At 46.5% G+C, this 18,789-nt stretch overlaps 1 protein-coding gene and 1 long non-coding RNA gene across 3 annotated transcripts in view; both read left to right on the plus strand.

Annotated features, from left to right (window-relative positions):
• The window catches only part of LOC308480959, a 387,800-nt gene that overhangs the window by 356,281 nt on the left and 12,730 nt on the right, over positions 1-18,789 (plus strand). The window lies entirely within an intron of this gene.
• Positions 1-18,789, plus strand: part of HAS2 (hyaluronan synthase 2) — a 42,723-nt gene that overhangs the window by 11,204 nt on the left and 12,730 nt on the right. For both annotated transcript variants that reach the window (XR_013988273.1, XM_081012677.1), the window contains exon 2: positions 14,010-14,636. Coding sequence is in view for 1 of the 2 variants with exons in the window: in XM_081012677.1 (XP_080868803.1) it covers positions 14,010-14,636 (627 nt within the window). In the remaining variant the exon portion in view is untranslated. The remainder of the gene's footprint in view (positions 1-14,009; positions 14,637-18,789) is intronic.

The following is an 18,789-nucleotide window of genomic DNA, read 5'->3' on the forward strand; positions in this document are numbered from 1 at the left end:
TTGCTGACCTTAAGATTAGCAAGCCCAAGAGACTCGGTGGTTTAAGTCATGTGACGTATTTATGCTGCTCCTGGTCTTGAAACTTTACTCATTTACATAGAATCATTTAGTCCTTCGTGTATTCATCTAGTCAAAGCCCGGGCAATGCAGGGAATCCAGTACTATAGGAGAGGCATTCGTGGACTGTGGTCCATTCCAGTTCATTTTCTAAGTGGGTTGAAAGTAACAGGTGTTAACCTGATACTCCTTTTCTAGCAAGTGCCAATCTCCCGTATCCGCTCCAGGGCTTTGCCACTTGTTCCCCAACCCCTGGCTAGCTTGCAGTCATTTTGAGATCACTTCTGAAAGCTCCTCAATATGAAATTAGAACAGAAAAAAGCAAAAAAACCCAAGACTTTAGTAATTATTATTATTATTATTATTATTATTTCACCCTTGAACTGGAACAGAGCAGAACGTGAGCCATTGTTTGACAGTCATTATTTGAACCTGAACCAGAGCAAGAGTCCTTAGGTTTCCAGTTTGTTTGGGGGGGGGGGGTTAAAGCCTGTCTTGGCTAGACGAGTGAGTGAGGAATTCTCCAGTTGTGGCTGTTTTTGACCTCAAGTGGGATTTCCTGGCTATTTGGAATTGTTCCAGCCACCAAGTCTTTCCTCTTGCAGGCTTATCAAATTTGTAACGAGCAGATTGGCGACTGGAATGGTGCCAAGCAGCAGCCGCAGCAGCAGCATTGGCTGCCACAATCCGGTCCCGATTTTTAACTATCAGATCCTGGGCATCAGATAGCAAAGTCCTGTATCAAATGTCCGTGTTTCGCTATGACTGCAGTCCTGCCCAAGGCTACATTGCTGGAAACCCGTTGGCTTCAGCTGTGTTCAGGATTCTGGGCAAAGCAACTCAAGATTTCAGTCTTAATAGTGGGACAGATCGGGAAAGTGCTTGGGGATATCAATTTAGCTTGTGCACTGATGGATTGCATTGCGGCAAGTGACAGAGCTTTTGCATGTGGAAGGTCTCTGGCTCAGTCCCCAGCACCTCCAGGTATAGGGGAGAGAGTGGTCACCTCAGCCCATGAAGGTAGCTAGTAGTAGAAGAAGAGGAGTTTGGATTTGATATCCCGCTTTATCACTACCCTAAGGAGTCTCAAAGTGGCCAACAATCTCCTTTTCCCTTCCTCCCCCGCAACAAACACTCTGTGAGGTGAGTGAGGCTGAGAGACTTCAGAGAAGTGTGACTAGCCCAAGGTCACCCAGCAGCTGCATGTGGAGGAGCAGGGAAGCGAACCCGGTTCACCAGATTACGAGACTACTGCTCTTAACCACAAGACCCGGGTTCAAATCTCAGCATCTCCAAAGTAATGGTCTGAAATCTTGGGGAGCCACTGCCAGTCGATGTAGATAATTACAGAGGGGGAAAGGCTGGGGGTTTGTCTCCAGTGGAGGCCTACCACACAACCCCAGCATCTGCTGCCTGACGTAGGCACCTCATCTTGCCTACTCCCCACAAGCCAATTCCTATGTCCTTGTGAACACCTTCCATTTGGTTGGAATGAAATTAAATGCAGAAAAACGAATCATATATTTTTTTTAGAGTTGGAAGGGGATTGAACCTGCAGCCTTGGCATTATTAGCGCCACACTCTTACCAGCTGAGCTATCCAGGTATCATGCTTTCAACATGTATTTTGTATAAATGAATTCTGTGTGCCAGGTTGGGGGTGCGTGGGGAGGGAGGGCATGGCTGTCAACTTTCAGATTTGAAAATAAGGGATCAGCAGCCTCGAAAATAAGGAATTGGCAACCTCACCTGTCCCAGGGACAGTCTATGGGATATCTAACAATCCGGGATAGCAGTGGGAAGCAGTGGGAAACGGCGCTGGAATAAGGGAAATTCCCGCAAAAAAGGAAAGGTTGACAGCTATGAGGGAAGGAGGGAGGGAGGGAGAACAAGAGAGAAAGAGTGAGTGAGATACAGAGATTACTGTAAGTCCTACAGGATGCTTAACTGTAAAGCAACCGCAAGCAGCAGGGATCTCTTAATTGTCACATTGCTGCAAAGTCTACAGTCTTTGGCTAAACTCTCATATCAAGCTACCGAAGTCAAAGAATTTCCCACAGATTTTTGCTGTGCTTTTAAGTATGTGGCAAATCTCCCACTGAGTTCAAGGCAGTCCAAATTACATCTGTCAGGTTGTTTTGATTCATTTGAAACTATGGGCTTAATCAGCTACACCCGGGGCCTTTTTTCACATGACCATTTGGCTCAAGCTAATAACCCTTTTAACTTATACAGATTTTGGGTGCCCCCTGCTTCTCCACCAGTAGTGCTTATCCATATGTACCAAAGCGAGGAGAAGCCACAGTGGCAGCTTCTGGGGAGATCTCACGAGAGCTCTGTGATATCTTGCGAGAGCTCTGTAAGATCTTGATCTCTCTCCAGAAGCCATTGCCACACAACCCTGGCAAGGAAGGCCAGAGGGGGCAGCGGCAGGGGGATGGCACCTTTCCATTTTGCCTCTGGCGGCAAAACAGGATGGGCCATCCCTGGCATACATGTCACCAAGTTGAGCATAGCTGCTATGCTAGATTTTTGGCAGAGAGTCACTGTTGCTAACCGGGAGGGGAAGGCTGTGGGGATGTTGGCATGGTGCAAACACACTGGCAGAACGAATCTGGTGCTCCTGCCAATGTGTTTGCACCACGCCTAGCTCTCTCTGCCACCTTGCTCCTCTCCATCCTGGTAAACCCCAGTCAGATGTGGATTTAGGGCAGCGCAACCGGTGTCCCCACACTGGGCACTGAGCCAAGGGGGTGGCTGCAACTATGACGTGGTGCACGTGCATAATAGAAGGTGAGAAGTGGGACACACCCCATTTTAGCCTTGCACAGGGTGCCACTGAAATTTGAAAGGCCAAAGTCTCCCTCTGCTCCAGGGGCCCACCCTCTGGGAAGCTGGTGCAGCAGCTCTGCCCAACCTCACAAGCCATTTCTGAGCAAACTCTCTTGTGGACAGATGTTGTTAGACTGCAGATCCCATCATCCCTGCCTTTTGGCTGTGGTGGTTGTCACTGATGGAGGTTGGAGGGCCACAAGTTTCCCAGCTATGGTCTACTGAGTTCAACTGGGTTTATTTTCAGGTAGGACTTCAGGCTTCACCTTCCTCTCCCTGTGGCTTCTCTGTTGATCTGGAACCTCCTTATGATGCTTTCTGGTAGCTCTTATTTTGTCTGCTGCTATACAGAATCTGCTAATGATGTGTTTGGTTAGGAGCCTTTGGGGGCTATTGTTCTGTGATGTTGTATTTTGTCAGATTATGCTGCAAACGGCTCTAGGATCTTACAGGATGACTTGGATGATGATGATGATGATGATGATGGTGATGCACAGGACTGGTTGGCTTGGGTTCTGATAGCTGTGATTCCGGCATTGCAGGGTGTTGGGCTAAGTGACCCTTGACCCCTCAATTCTATGATCCTAACATAGTCATGGTCTTCTTAGTAAAGTAGTTGCTTCAATATGCCCACATTCTTAATGGATTGAGTTGGGTTGGGGGTGGTTGTTGATTCTGGTTTTTGTAGATGGTTGCAGCATCAAGCGGTGTGTCAATGAACCACCACAGATACAGAACATCGCAAGACAGATTGCCCATCACGCCTTTATCCAATGCATAACAGCAGGGGCGGAGCAAGGTGGGGGCGGTCTGCCCCAGGTGTCAACTCTGAGGGGGGCGACATTTGATGCACCGTCTGCCCGCGACTCCCACCTACCCCGACTCTGGCAGCCTTCCCTCCTCGTTTTGATAGCCTCATGCTCCCTAGCTGCTGGCAAATATTAAAATACAGTAATACATCAAACATTAAAAGTTTCCCTAAACAGGGCTGCCTTCAGATGTCTTCTAAAAGTTTGGTAGTTGTTGTTCTCTTTGATATCTAGTGGGAGGGTGTTCCACAGGGCGGGCACCACTATCGAGAAGGCCTTCTTCCTGGTTCCCTGTAACTTGGCTTCTCACAGTGAGGGAACCGCCGGAAGGCCCTCGGCGCTGGACCTCAGTGTCCAGGTAGAACGATGGAGGTGGAGATGCTCCTTCAGATACACTGGACCCGAGGCCATTTAGGGCTTTAAAGGTCAGCACCAACACTTTGAATTGTGCTTGGAAGTGTACTGGGAGCCAATGTAGGTCTTTCAAGACCGGTGTTATGGGGTCTCGGTGGCCACTCCCAGTCACCAGTCTAGCTGCCTTATTCTGCATTAGTTGTAGTTTCTGGGTCACCTTCAAAGGTAACCCCACATAGAGCGCATTGCAGTAGTCCCAAGCGGGAGATAACCAGAGCATGGACTACTCTGGCGAGGCAGTCCGCGGGCAGATAGGGTCTCAGCCTGTGTACCAGATGAAGCTGGTAAACAGCTGCCCTGGACACAGAATTGACCTGCGCCTCCATGGACAGCTGTGAGTCCAGAATGACTCCCAGGCTGCGCACCTGGTCCTTCAGGGGCACAGTTACCCCGTTCAGGACCAGGGAGTCCTCCACACCTGCCCGCCTCCTCTCCCCCCAAAACAGTACTTCTGTCTTGTCAGGATTCAACCTCCTGACAAGAAGCAAAAGGTCCTTTAACTCAGGACCCAAACCTTGGAACCACAAAAAGCTCAACAACTTTGGCCAATCCTTCCCTAAAGAAAGCTCAACAACTCCTTGCAATGATAATAGGTAGATCACAGTCAGTCCTTTTATACTGTGAGTAGATGGCAGTCTCTTGGGAGTCCAACCAGATTTCAACTAGAGTCCAAAGAAATTTTCCACACCGGGTACCACCTGACCTTGCTATGCCACTGCATAATTGTTTTCAATGGAGCCAGTTCACATGTCCAGCTGCTCCGTCATCTGGCAGTGAGAAACCAAGTGATGGACACAGACGTGTAAGAAACAGCCTTCAAACTTCAAACTGCTGGCGACACATTTTAGGGTGTGACTCTGTAGATCCTGCCAGACCAAGGGTTTAGATCTTTTAAGAATGTGTCTGCATTACAGAATCTGGAATAAGCTTTCTCTCTCTGAAGCTGTACATGAAATCAAGCTTACTGCCTTCTTTAAACCTCCCCCACTCTTAACTTTAAAATCTCTAAAAAGGATTCCTTTCTCTTTGACTCCTGTCCTTGTGATCTGCTAGAAGTGATTGAATACGTCCTTTTCTAAGTTATAAAAGGGTGTAGCCCCCATCCTCCCCTCCCCCATGCCGTAAAGCCCTGTAAGACAGAAATGTAAACAGTTGATGAGTGTTGTATGGCTATAGTTAAGTAGAAAATCTTTTTTCCCAGCCTTTCAAAGGGATGGTCCTCAAGCATATAATGATGTCAGAGGGTGTAGTTCCAAATCAGATGTGGCCAACAGATGGTGTGCTGAATATTATCAGCATGCACACAGAAAATAGTGAATGTAAGGAAAATGTGAATAATGAGGAAAGGGGCAGAAGTTTGGGGATGGGTCTGGCTACACTGCCAGAGTTCGGTTTAGGAATACATTTCATTTGAAAAAGTCTAACCATGTGACACATATGTTTTCCTAGCTAAGGCAGCAACCCTAAACTCTGCATTAGAGAGGTAAATGTAAAAAGGTAAAGGACCTCTGGACGGTTAAGTCCAGTCTAAGGCTACTATGGGGTTGTGGCACTCATGGCTGAGGGAGCCGGCGTTTGTCCACAGACAGCTTTCCAGATCATGCAGCCAGCATGACTAAACCGCTTCTGGTGCAATGGGACACCGTGATGGAAACCAGAGTGTACGGAAACGCCATTTACCTTCCCGCCGCAGCAGTACCTATTTATCTACCTGCACTGGTGTGCTTTCGAACTGCTAGGTTGGCAGAAGCTGGGACAGAGCAACAGACAGAGCTCACCCCGTCACATGGATTCTAACTGCCCACCTTCCGATCGGCAAGCCCAAGAGGCTTAGTTGGTTTAGACCACAGCACCACCCACATCCCTCTAAAGAGAGGAAGTCCCACTGAACTTGGTGGAACTCTCGTTCTGATAAAACACGTAAGATTATGCTGCAGAGACTGTATATAAGGGCACATTACATGTGCACTTCAGAATTCATTGAAATTCTCCATTAGGGCTCCTCCATTATCCACCAGTCCTGGCCATCTTGCTTGCCTTCTTACTTGTAACCAGTCCAGAGGGTGGCACTGACTGTCAGCCTCCTCCTTAGTCTCAAGTATTGGAAGATTTGGGACAGACAAAATAATAATAATAATAAAATTTTATTTATATCCCACCCTTCCCAGCCAAAGCGAGGCTCAGAGCGGCTAACAACAGTAAAAATAATACAGTTTACATAAAATCACAATCGATTAATCGAAATACATTCTAAAAACAATTCAGAGTCAAATTAATGGCAACCATTGGGCTGGAGTTCTATGAGGATTACCGAAGGAAGGGGTCAGATTGTGCCTTGGCCAAAGGCCTGGTGTAGCTCTGTCTTGCAGGCCCTGCAGAAAGATGTCAAGTCCCGCAGGGCCCTAGTCTCTTGTGACAGAGAGTTCCACCAGATTGGGGCCACGGCCAAAAAAGCCCTGGCTCTGGTCGAGGCCAGCCTAACCTCCCTGTGGCCCGGGATCTCCAAGATGCTTTTATTTGAAGACCGTAAGGTCCTCCATGGGACATACCAGGAGAGGCGGTCCAGTAGGTACGAGCGTTCTAGGCAGTGCATAGTTAAACTGTGGAACTCACTCCCACAAGAGGCAGTGACAGCCACCCACTTGGATGGCTTTAAAAATGGATTAGACAAATTCCTCGAGGAGAGGCCTATTCATGGCTACTAGGGATGCGGGTGGCGCTGTGGGTTAAACCACAGAGACTAGGACTTGTAGATCAGAAGGTGGGTGCTTCGAATCCCCATGATGGGGTGAGCTACCGTTGCTTGGTCCATGCTCCTGCCAACCTAGCAGTTTGAAAGCACGTGAAAGTGCAAGTAGTAGTTCACCAGAAGCGGCTGTACGCCGGCTCCCTCGGCCAATAAAGTGAGATGAGCGCCGCAACCCCAGAGTCTGCCACGACTGGACCTAATGGTCAGGGGTCCCTTTACCTAGCCATGATGGCTATGCTCTGCTTCCAGTTGCTGGAAACCACAGGAGGGCAAAGGGCTGTTTTGCCCAAATCCCACTTGATGGTTTCCCACAAACAGCTATTCAGCCACTGTGAAAACAGGATGATGGACTAGATGGGCCATTGGGCTGATCCAGCAAGCTCATACAGTCATACCTCATGTTGCACATTTTCAGGTTGCATCCCGTGGCAACCCAGAAGTACCAGAAAGGGTTACTTCCGGGTTTCGCTGCTCGCGCATGCGCAGACGCGCAAAATTATGTCATGCGCATGCGCAGAAGCAGCGAATCGCGACCCGCACGTGCGCAGATGCGGGTTGCGTTCTTTTCAGGTTGCGAACGGGCCTCTGGAACAGATCCCATTCACAACCAAAGGTACCACTGTATTATGTTTTTAGAGTTGTTGCCCTTGTAGTACGCAGCTGTGAGAAGGAAGGGGGCAATCAAGAATTAATTGACCCTCTGCTACCATATGTCAGTATCTTCAGCCCACAGGCAGAGGTACCTGGCCTCCCCCGAGGCAATTGAGCGAGATACTGTTGTTTACCGTCCGTCTGCGACTCCCGGCAGGCTAGGTAAACAAACCGGCGATCCTCCTCAAACGTGAGCAGGACACACCCTCCTCCTTCCTCCCTCCCTGCATTCCTTCCCAGGGAGGGGAAGAAGAGACAGACAGGAGTCCTTTCTACATGTTTTATTCCTGTCACTCAACAGTACATAGAAATGTGACTGCACCCTTCAGTCTCCATCAGAAGAGTCTCAACACTCCTCCCCTGTACTTCCAGTACAGGTCATATGACACACTGAGCTAACATCCGGTGCTCAGTACAGAGAATAGGCTCCACCTTTTCTCCAACAGTACATCTGCAAACCTGTTTTGCATTCCAGCCATCTGGAGCTGGCTTTTGCCTTGGTGCTTTTTCCCAACAGATTCCACCTACTGATGGTCTCCCTGCTATTTGCCCCCTCCATCTAGAGGGCACCAACCACCATTGGCTGTGATCAAACACATGGCCAGCCAAGCTATGCACGAAGCTGAAGTCATTTCTTTACTTGCAGTAGACCCATTGAAAGCAATGGACCTACTTTAGTCATGTTCATTAATTTCAGCAGGTGGGACTCTTGAGTAAAACTTAAGCTGAATACCATCCATGGAGTTGAAGAACTGAACTATTACAGTCATACCTTGGTTTTCAAACAACTTAGTTCTTGAACGTTTTGGCTCCTGAACACCACAAACCCGGAAGTGACTATTCTGGTTTGCAAACTATTTTGGAAGCCGAACGTCCGACAGGGCTTCCATGGCTTCAGATTGGCAGCCAATCAGAAGCCGCGCTTTGGTTTTGAATGTTTTGGAAGTTGAATGGACTTCCGGTACGGATTCCGTTCAGCTTCCAAGGTACGACTGTATTTATTTGTATACTGCCCTATATCTGCATGTCTCAGGGTGATTCACAACATAAAGTCACAATATAAAAACACAAAATACATAATAAAAGCAAAAACCCAATAACCTCCCCTTCCAAAACACATTTTAAAAGGGCTTCAGCTGTCAATCAGCTGAAGGCCTGGTTAAGGAGAAACGTTTTTGCCTGGCACCTAAAGGTGTATAATGAAGGCGCCAGCCGAACCTCCCTGGGGAAAGCATTCTACAGTATCCTCTTTGAAACTGCAGGCGATTCTGGGCTGCTCTTTTCAGATTGCATGCAGCTTGCAATATTGCTGTTCCAAGCAATGACTTCAGTTGCTTGCACAGCTTGGCTGACATGATATTACCACTGCATGCATCACATCATAATTGGAAGTTATTGTAGCCAGAGAAGTTGCTGGAAAATCTTAATCTGAATGAAGGAATGATGGTGACTTGGCTAGGCTCCTAGTTCTTCCCCTTATTTGATGTTTGCTGAAAGCTAAGAAAAATTATACGCAACCCTGGGTGCCACTGAACTGGTACATATGGTACCTTTTCCCTCCCTGTATTGTTTGAAGTCTGGTGTTTGATTGCTATATATGAGAGCTGAGGATACATGCCAAATAAAAATGTTTGAAATGTAGGAGGGGGTCTATTCCACCTAGGGATGGCGGAGAAATTTGATTTAGTTAACATTTAAAGGCAAACCTGCCTAATTAACACTCTGAAACAATGCGAGCCGAAACACAGCAACCCTTTGGAATTCACACTTCTCTGAATTTTTCAACTTAGCTGTCCAGTCTTCACGTAATGTGTACAAAATTCATATACTATGGCAAAGATTACATAAGAGGCATACAGTGGTACCTCGGGTTACATACGCTTCAGGTTACACACTCCGCTAACCCAGAAAGAGTGCTTCAGGTTAAGAACTTTGCTTCAGGATAAGAACAGAAATCGGGCACCGGCGGTGCAGCGGCAGCAGGAGGCCCCATTAGCTAAAGTGGTGCTTCAGGTTAAGAATAGTTTCAGGTTAAGAACGGACCTCCGGAACGAATTAAGTACTTAACCCGCAGTACCACTGTATATTACTTTAAACTGCATACAGAAATGCATTACATTGGGCAAAATTGCACACAAAATTGTATAGTAGGATAAATTTGCATGAGGTTTTTTTTTAAATAGAAGATTGACAAATTGTTGTGGAAATGTGGAAAACTGAATTTAGGATTGGAAAAATGAGAAGACGAGAGAACCTGAAATTGACAAGATTACCCACCCCTAACTACCACCTTCCTTTTCCTCCTCCCCACTGTTTTTATCCTTGGATCTTGACTGTTTTCACACACAAATATCGCATCCTGTAGAATTCTATCTGTTACATTTTATCTGCACAATCAGAATGAATTTCAGGAACCAAAAAGTCATACTGGAAAATACGGTCTTTGAGCTGTCTGGCCCCAAAATGACAACTAGGCATTCTGTTTTGGTGACTGTAATCCTGGTTCAAGGAGCCATTTAGTACCTAACATATATCTGAGTTTCTAACCCTGGGGTCTGAGGAGTATGTCACTTGCTGCTGATGCCTCTGCTGTGACCCACTCACAGATCCAGGCCCATATAAGCAGCCTATAGCCAGTTTTCTGGGAGACAGTTCCATTGAACTCCTTTGAATAGACTCGTCTAGGCTGAGTGGACTTGAAGGGTTGTGCTAAGTCTTGCCCTATTGAAATGCAACCCAGGTTTAAAGCAGAACTTTCTGAGATACTGTCTCTCCCCACCCCCCATGCAATGCAAATCTATGCATCTTTACTCAGAGGTAAGGCCTGTTGAAATTATCCCCACCTTTACGCAATGCTATGCATACTGACCTGGGAGTAAGCCGCATTGAGCATTGTGCAATGAATTTCTGAGTAAAGATGCACAGTGCTAAACAGCAAGTCTCTCTGTTCCTGGAAAGGTTTTAATATATACACTTTGCTTATTACTGTGGTGCCTTCGCATCTTGTTCACTTGTTAAGTCTTGCATTCTTGTTAGATCATGCATAACTTGCGGAGTTTAGCATTACGGAGATTCCAGAGACAGACAAGCTAAGGATGCCAAAAGTTGCCAGATTCTATTTCAAGTTCTGAAAGGGCTCAGCCTATATATAGTCTGACACCTCCTTTCTCTCTCTCTCTCTCTTTAAAAAAGACCTTCTAATATTAGTATAAGCAACACGGAAGAACAGCACAGCTGATGAAGTCACTTTGCGCTTCAAGATTTCTCTAGCAAGTTAAGACTTGAAGCTGGAGGATATTGTACAACTTTTCCGAGACACTTGTAACAGCCGACTGACAAGTGTACGAATTTTTGGAACTCTTGCTCATGGTTTTGTCACCTTGGAAAAATGATTGCTCTAGGGTTTTGTTTTTAAAGGGAGCTTATAAACTGTGTGTGTGTGTTTAGGCTTGAAAAAATATGGGGTCACTCTTGGTGGTTTATATTTAAAATTCATGAAAGCATAACAATAGGAATTCCATACCCAAGAAAGGCTGGGTTTCATCTCAAATATTGTTTTGGTGGTGTGTAACGTAATACAGGTATGGTGCATTTCAAATGTACGAAGCATTTAATATACATTTTCTCAGTTCTCCCTCCCTGTAAGGCAGGCAAATTTTATCCCCATCTTGTGGAGGGAACGTTGAGACCAAGAAAACAGTGAATCATACAAAACACCTTGTGAATTGATTGCTGTGATGAACTTTGAACTAGGGAATTGCACACATTAGTTTGCTGCTACACTGTATATTCCTTGTATATGCAATTTATAGGTACTAGGAAGGCTATGAAAAGGACAACTCTTTTATTACACATGCATTGGGACTTAGCAGTTCTAGGTCAGGAATCTAACAAGAAGCCTTAATGGGAGCATAGTATCTAGATCTCAAGAAGTATTGAGTACCTCTCTATTCTACTTTTGTCGGACTACACTTTGAGTACTACGCCCAGTTCTGAGCACCACAGTTTAAGACTGATATCAGTAAACTGGAATGTGTCCTGAGGAGAGTGGCAATGATGCAGAAAAGGGAGTGGAAATCTAATCTTATGGAGAGAGGTTGAAGGAGTTGCAAGATATGATTAAAAGACTATATGAAAACCTTTTTTTAAAAAACTGTCATATAAAATGATCAGATATGTTTTCCGTCAACTCAGAGGGTGGTACCCAAGTCAAAGGGATTTATTAGACTAAACATTAGGAAGATGTTCAACAGTGGACCTGATTGCTTCAAATAGTGCTGGTCTAACCTTCAATGGAAGCTGGATGGCCACTTATTAGAGATGCTCTAGCAGCAGAGTTCCTACATCAGCAAGGGTTGGACTAGATGACATTTGAATTCCCTTCCAACTCTCTATGAACTACAAGAGGTAGTTAGAAGCAGCTGGTTCTGTTACATCTTGGTACTGCAGGACCAGGGAGAGCTCCCAGAGACTACAGGAGTTACATCCCAAATGGGAAAGATAATTTAAAGGGACAGCACCCTGGAATTGAGCCATGCAATGTGGCACCACTGAATGGGTTTAGACTGCGGCCACTGCCAATTTCTATTCCTTGGACAAAATGTTTGATCTGCCAGTCCCTGGTTCAATCTCCTAACTTGATTCCTTAGGGGATCAAGGATCTCCTAGGTAGACAATCCTGGTTCAAGTCCATAAATAAGAGGTGTAGTCATATGAGGAGAGGGATAAGATACACCATAGTTTGTAGGAATTGGCAATTTCCAGCTTAAGTGAGCCATTATCCACTAGTGTGTTTTTCTTGTTTTGCATTTTGGTCTGTGCAACATAAAATACAGCCGTAAAAAGGACCCTTAATGCACATCTGTCTCCGAGGAGATAAGCAGAATTGCATCCAGAAATATAGTTTGCTTGCGTCTTCTCTGCAGCTGCTTTCAATTGTCCTCTGGTTGTACCCTACATGAACCAGGTCACGTTGACCTAAGAAAACAATGCGATGTGAGGCACCGTGGTGCTGATCCAGATAAACCCAGGTCATTTAGAGCCCTTACATTTGTAGGGGAGCAGAACATCAAATGGGGGGAATCAAGGGTGAATGATAGTGACTTGCATTTCCCCCCCTGCTTTTGCTCTTATTTGCAAGGCATTTTAAGTAGACATGCAGGGACCTGAGACTTGCTATGTTCTCCTGGCACACACAGTTGCAACTACCTTGTTGCCACTGTCCAACATATGGAAGACCATCACATCCCACCATGGAGCCCATAACAAAGCAATGGTTTATCTGGTGATTATTGCCTGGGCTTGTAGCACAAGATCCAATCAACAGGTATCAGACAGGACAAAGTAGCAAGTACAAAAGTTTATTGACAAAACCTAACATTTCCCAAGATATTCTATAGAAACGCTTTGGGAATTTTGAACTACATTTCTCATGGTGAAGAAGTAGCTTTTTATAAGCTCAAAACATGATTCATTTGGCTCCGTTGTTAATGCAGCATCCAAGATAGATAAATACGCGCCAGCATTTTATGTAGTTTGAGTAGAACTATAACCAGATTGCACATGATTGTTTGCAATGATTCTACCATTATTGCTCCCTGTTTTTTCAATATTACATATGTCCCCCCTCAATCGGAATCTGGAAGCTATAACTTGCAGCTTATAGCTGTGTCTTTGGTGTCATAAACCTGTTTCCCTCTATCTAGCTGTGGGGAACTTGTGGTCCTTCAGATGTTGTTGGTGAGGCTACCTGACCTCCCTGTGGCTGAGTCGATGCTGCATCCCAGGATGGAGAAGGGAAGGGGCAGAGGTTGTGGTGGGTTCAGTGCAAATACACAGGTGGAGCCTACCTAGTGCTCCCATCTGCCTGTTTGCACCGCACCAGCCTCACTGCCCCCGTATCCAAGAATATAACAGCAACTCAGGCAGAGGAAGATCAGGTAAGCAGTGTAGCCTTGCCATGCAGTCCACTGCTACTCCATCTTCCATCATCCCTGACTATTGAATACATCAGCTAGGGAGTTGGAGTCCAACAAGTGTCACAGGTTTCCTTAAAGGTAAAGGGACCCCTGACCATTAGGTCCAGTCGTGGCCGACTCTAGGGTTGCGACACTCATCTCGCTTTATTGGCTGAGGGAGCCGGCGTACAGCTTCCGGGTCATGTGGCCAGCATGACTATGCTGCTTCTGGTGAACCTGAGCAGCACACGGAAATGCCGTTTACCTTCCCGCCAGAGCGGTACCTATTTATCTACTTGCACTTTGACGTGCTTTCGAACTGCTAGGTTGGCAGGAGCAGGGATTGAGCAACGGGAGCTCACCCCGTCGCGGGGATTCAAACTGCCGACCTTCTGATCGGCAAGTCCTAGGCTCTGTGGTTTAACCCACAGCGCCACCTGCGTCCCAACAGGTTTCCTTATCCCTGCCTTAAACTAACCCGATCATCTCTTTTATCCAGAAGTATGCTTAAGTAACCATGACCTGTCTTGATCCATTGCAGATGCATTGCGAGAGGTTTCTATGTATCTTGAGAATACTTGGAACCACACTCTTTGGGGTGTCCCTCCTGCTTGGGATCTCCGCTGCTTACATTGTTGGCTACCAGTTTATCCAAACGGACAACTATTACTTCTCCTTTGGACTCTACGGTGCCATTCTGGCATCGCACCTCATCATCCAAAGCCTGTTTGCCTTCCTCGAACACAGGAAAATGAAACGGTCTCTTGAGACGCCCATCAAGCTGAACAAAACTGTTGCCCTTTGCATTGCTGCCTACCAGGAGGACCCCAACTACTTAAGGAAATGTTTACTTTCCGTGAAAAGGCTCACCTACCCTGGAATTAAGGTGATTATGGTCATCGATGGGAATTCTGAAGATGACGTTTACATGATGGACATTTTTAGCGAAATCATGGGCAGGGATAAGTCTGCTACTTACGTCTGGAGGAATAACTTCCACCAGAGAGGCCCCGAGGAGACGGAAGAGTCGCATAAAGAGAGCATGCAGCAAGTCACTCAACTTGTCCTATCCAACAAAAGTGTCTGCATCATGCAAAAATGGGGCGGGAAAAGAGAAGTGATGTACACAGCATTCAAAGCACTGGGGAGAAGCGTGGATTATGTGCAGGTAGGTATGAAAAAGCCCTTCTTCACTGCCAAGTAAAACAAGCCTCCAAAGAAAGCAGGTCTTGTACATCTTGTGCTGGACGTTGCAGCGCGTAGCCTATCCTAGTCCCTCAGTGAACAGAGCGCCCCTTTCACTCTCCATTTGGAAAACAGCAGGGCTGTTGAAAAGCTTTAGCTTCTGAAATAGTTAAGGCTGGTTAGATTGTACACAGTAACACGTCATGCTGGTGGAGGGCCAGTTTTAAGGGGATGGGCAGAATCTGACACTGAGCTGTGCAGTTACTTAACTTAGGAGTGTCCACAAACCATAACAAATTCAGACACCAGTGCACTGGGGTATGTGTGTGGCACTTACGTGCCAAGGCCCCGTGACCCGCAGTTCCCTAATGGACAATAAACACATGGACACGAGTATTTTGGTTTATGGGTTCAAATAGGCCACAACTTTATTGGTTACAGATGTGAGCAGTTTGGCTTAGGCATTGGGTGAAGCCAGGCTAGATCTCTACTCCAACCTGCCTGCAGGAAGTCCATCTAAGAGTAAACCACCAATAGGGGGAGCCCTATGACGTACATCAAATAGGGGCACCCCAAGGGGTTCCTACTGGGGTTGTGACATGGCCCTAGCCCACGTCCGACAGAATCGGACAGAATCCACACCCCCGGATCCCTTTAACAGGATACCCTTACTGAGGAGGGGCAGGCAAAGGCTACAACCTCCCCTCCATCCAAACAAAGGCTTACCCAATGCCCAACCTCAATGCCTAACCTCACAAAGAGATTACCGTACCATATTCATTGCATACTGGACCTTAACTCATGGTCCAGTATGCAATGAATATGGTAAGGGGAGCACCCCAAAACCTGCAAATGATATCTATGATTACCTGGACCCCGAAGCATCACCAGTTTGAAATTGGGACAAACATTGTGGCAGCCATTTCTTCGCTAAATGATATTCTTTCCCCAGTCATATTTTTTAAAGCAGGGATAGATTCTTTGCCTCTGTTTACACATGCTTCTGTTTACCATATCTGTTTATTGGCAGTTGTTTCTAAATCCGTAGATTAATCACTTGCTGAATTACATAACCCGCAACAGCAGTTGGTGGGGTGGTAGCACTTATCTGCCCTATCACCTGTGTTACTGAGAAGGAGAAGGGAGAGGTGGTGGTTTGGCCAGCGCAGTGCAAATGCGCTGGCAGAGCCAACCTGTGCTGCTGCCAAGTGCGTTTGCATTCTGCCGACCTCACGGCCAACTCATTCATGGCTATCTCACCCTTCCCAGTACACTGCAGTGATGCAGGTGACAGTAGGTCAGGTAAGCACCACTGTCCTACCTTGCTGACCACTGCTGGTAACCTGCATGATGGCTACTAGCAGAAGCAGCTTGCGAATGAATCAGGGTTATAAGACTGCAAAGACAGCAGTTATAGACTCTCAGTGGGCTGTTGGTCTGAAGAAGAGCATTGCAGTTTCAGTGTGGGTTGCTATTTACTTGTCTCACGTAACTGTTTCAGAGGGGATCTCCCACTATCTATTAGCTTACATCATTAGGGGAAATGCTCTGTTTCTGGGAACTTACTTGAATTCAAGCCAATTCCTTCAAAAGGCAAAAGCGATGGAGCTATACTAGGGAGTTCCCAACGAGGAACTCTGAACTGCAGCTGATCCTAGCAGAGCTCCCAGTCAGAAACAAAAAGTCCAACTTACAAAGGGACACTCTGGATTTCAATTTTAAGTGCCCAGCTGTTCCTTTGTGGCTGCATCCAGAGGTACCCCATACCTATGATGGGGTATAGGGCACAGTTTGTCAGAAGCAGCTCAGCAAGCAAACTTGGGACTCACACCAGGCCCAATTTACGCCCACAGTACAGAGGTTTCACCAGTGCTGAGCTACAGGAAGTAGTGCGACTCATGCAACACGTTGGCGATTAATATACACAGAGTAATAAATTATACATTCTTTATCAACCTTCTGAGAAAAATACAAAACATTAAACAAAGCCACAGAGACTTGTGAACTACCCAACCTAAGATGAACCTATAATGTCTGGTTTCAATAGGTTTTTCAAATGCTTAACTCAGTCTTTTAGATAAGTTCATGCAGATACCAACAAAAGGTAAGTTCGGTGTTATTCACAATACCGAGAGATGCTAGTGGAGTTGTAGATAGATGTTAATGAAGTTGTAGACGACAGGGTGCCTGCGTTTTGCACCTGTTTCGCCCTGGCAGTCCAAGTAATCAAGAGGCCGCTGTTCACCCCCGATGGGGCCCTTTTAATGGGGTTTGCAGGTAGCACACTCCCAAGATAGTTTTCCGGGCTTCTTCAGTGATCTAATCTCAAAGTCTTGATACGTATATTGCTATTCAGTCTTACAGAGAATACTCTTTCTTGGCTTAAGCTTAAGAGACTGATTTGCTGAGCTACAGGAAGTAGCAATTTAACATGGAAAAATGGAAGGGACAAGAGGCTGGAACTGAGTGGAAAAGGTTATGCTTTCTGTGCAGAAAAGTCCTAGTTTCAAACCCAGCATCTCCAGGGAAGAGATTCCTGTGTGAAACACAGGTGATGTGTGTGTGTGGGGGGGGGGGGAAGAATCTTGCCCTCAGGATTGTGGGTGTGACATCACACACACATGCCTCCCCACAGCCAGCGAGCCACCCTTTTCCATAGGGAGGATCTCAGAGGCTCTGCCTCCACATCTGAGCCCCATTCCCAGAAAAGGATGCCCCACTCAATGGTTGCAGAGGGTGGAGCTTTTCTCATTGACTTTGTGGGTGTTTACACCCCCCCCACACACAATTATATATTATTGTGGGTGCCAGGGCACCCTTGGCCCACTGGAACTGGCTCCTATGGAGGTGTTTCAGTGGCAGCAAGTTTAGATGATAGTAGACGAGATTGTCCCATAACCTGACTGTACAAGAGTGTCCTATGCTGTTATGAAGGGGTTGACCCAAGATCTCTGGCAATTTTTTTCTGCCTCAGTTGCTTTTAAGCAAAAAATATATACAGTGGTACCTCAGGTTACATCCGCTTCAGGTTACAGACTCCGCTTACCCAGAAATAGTGCTTCAGGTTAAGAACTTTGCTTCAGGATGAGAACAGAAATCGTGCTCCAGCGGCGCGGCGGCAGCAGGAGGCCCCATTGGCTAAAGTGGTGCTTCATGTTAAGAACAGTTTCAGGTTAAGTACAGACCTCTGGAACGAATTAAGTACTTAACCTGAGGTACCACTGTAATGGGTACCCAATCCAATGGGATTGAAGTTGCCTCACTGTGTTATTTAACTAGGCCAGTTTCTTAACTGGTGTAAAAAAAACCTGGCTTAGTTTATATCTACAAATTGTTGAAAGCATCATTCGTGTTGCTGCTGCTTGCAAATAAGGTCTCTCTTAGAAAGGTCATAGAATCTTAGAGCTCGAAGGGACCCACAGGTTATCTAGTCCAACCCCCTGCCCTGCAGGAATCTCAGCTAAAGCATCCATGACAGATGTCCATCCAACCTCTGTTTAAAAGCCTCCAAGGAAGAAGAGTCCACGGTTTCTCGTGGCAATCTGTTCCACTGTCTTTAACAGCTCTTACTGTCAGAAACCTTTTTTGAATGTTTAGCCAGAATCTCCTTTCTTGTAACTTGAAGCCATTGGTTCGAGTCCTACCCTCAAGAGCAGAAGAAAACAGACATGCTCCGTCTTCCATGTCACAGCCCTTGAGATATTTGAAGATGGCTATCATTTCTCCTCTCAGTCTTCTCTTTTCCAGGCTAAACATACCCAGCTCCTTCAAGTGTTCCTCTCTGTTCCAGGAGATGAAGCCTAGCATCTGTACCATAGCCTGGGTCCTGGGTGCTCCTACCAGTGGTGACTGGTGCCCAGTGGGGCTGGTAAGGCAGAAGGCAAGGGGACTACAATATGGGAAACCAGAGCCAATGAGCGGCAGACCCCCACCTCATGGCTGGTTGTAAATAAGGAGGCAGACAGGGGGGTAGGTTGAGGTTTTTGGGCACTGCCCCATTGGGGTTATGGAGCAGCCTTCAGTGGCCCTACCACAGTCATTAGGATATGGGAGTCACCTGCCACACAGAATTCACCCCAGTCCCTTGAACACCCAACACACTGTCAATCTGTGGCAGTGTCTTTGTGCCGCAAATG

Source organism: Podarcis pityusensis, assembly GCF_964106645.2.
Source record: "Podarcis pityusensis genome assembly, chromosome: 7".
Lineage (NCBI taxonomy): Eukaryota > Metazoa > Chordata > Lepidosauria > Squamata > Lacertidae > Podarcis > Podarcis pityusensis.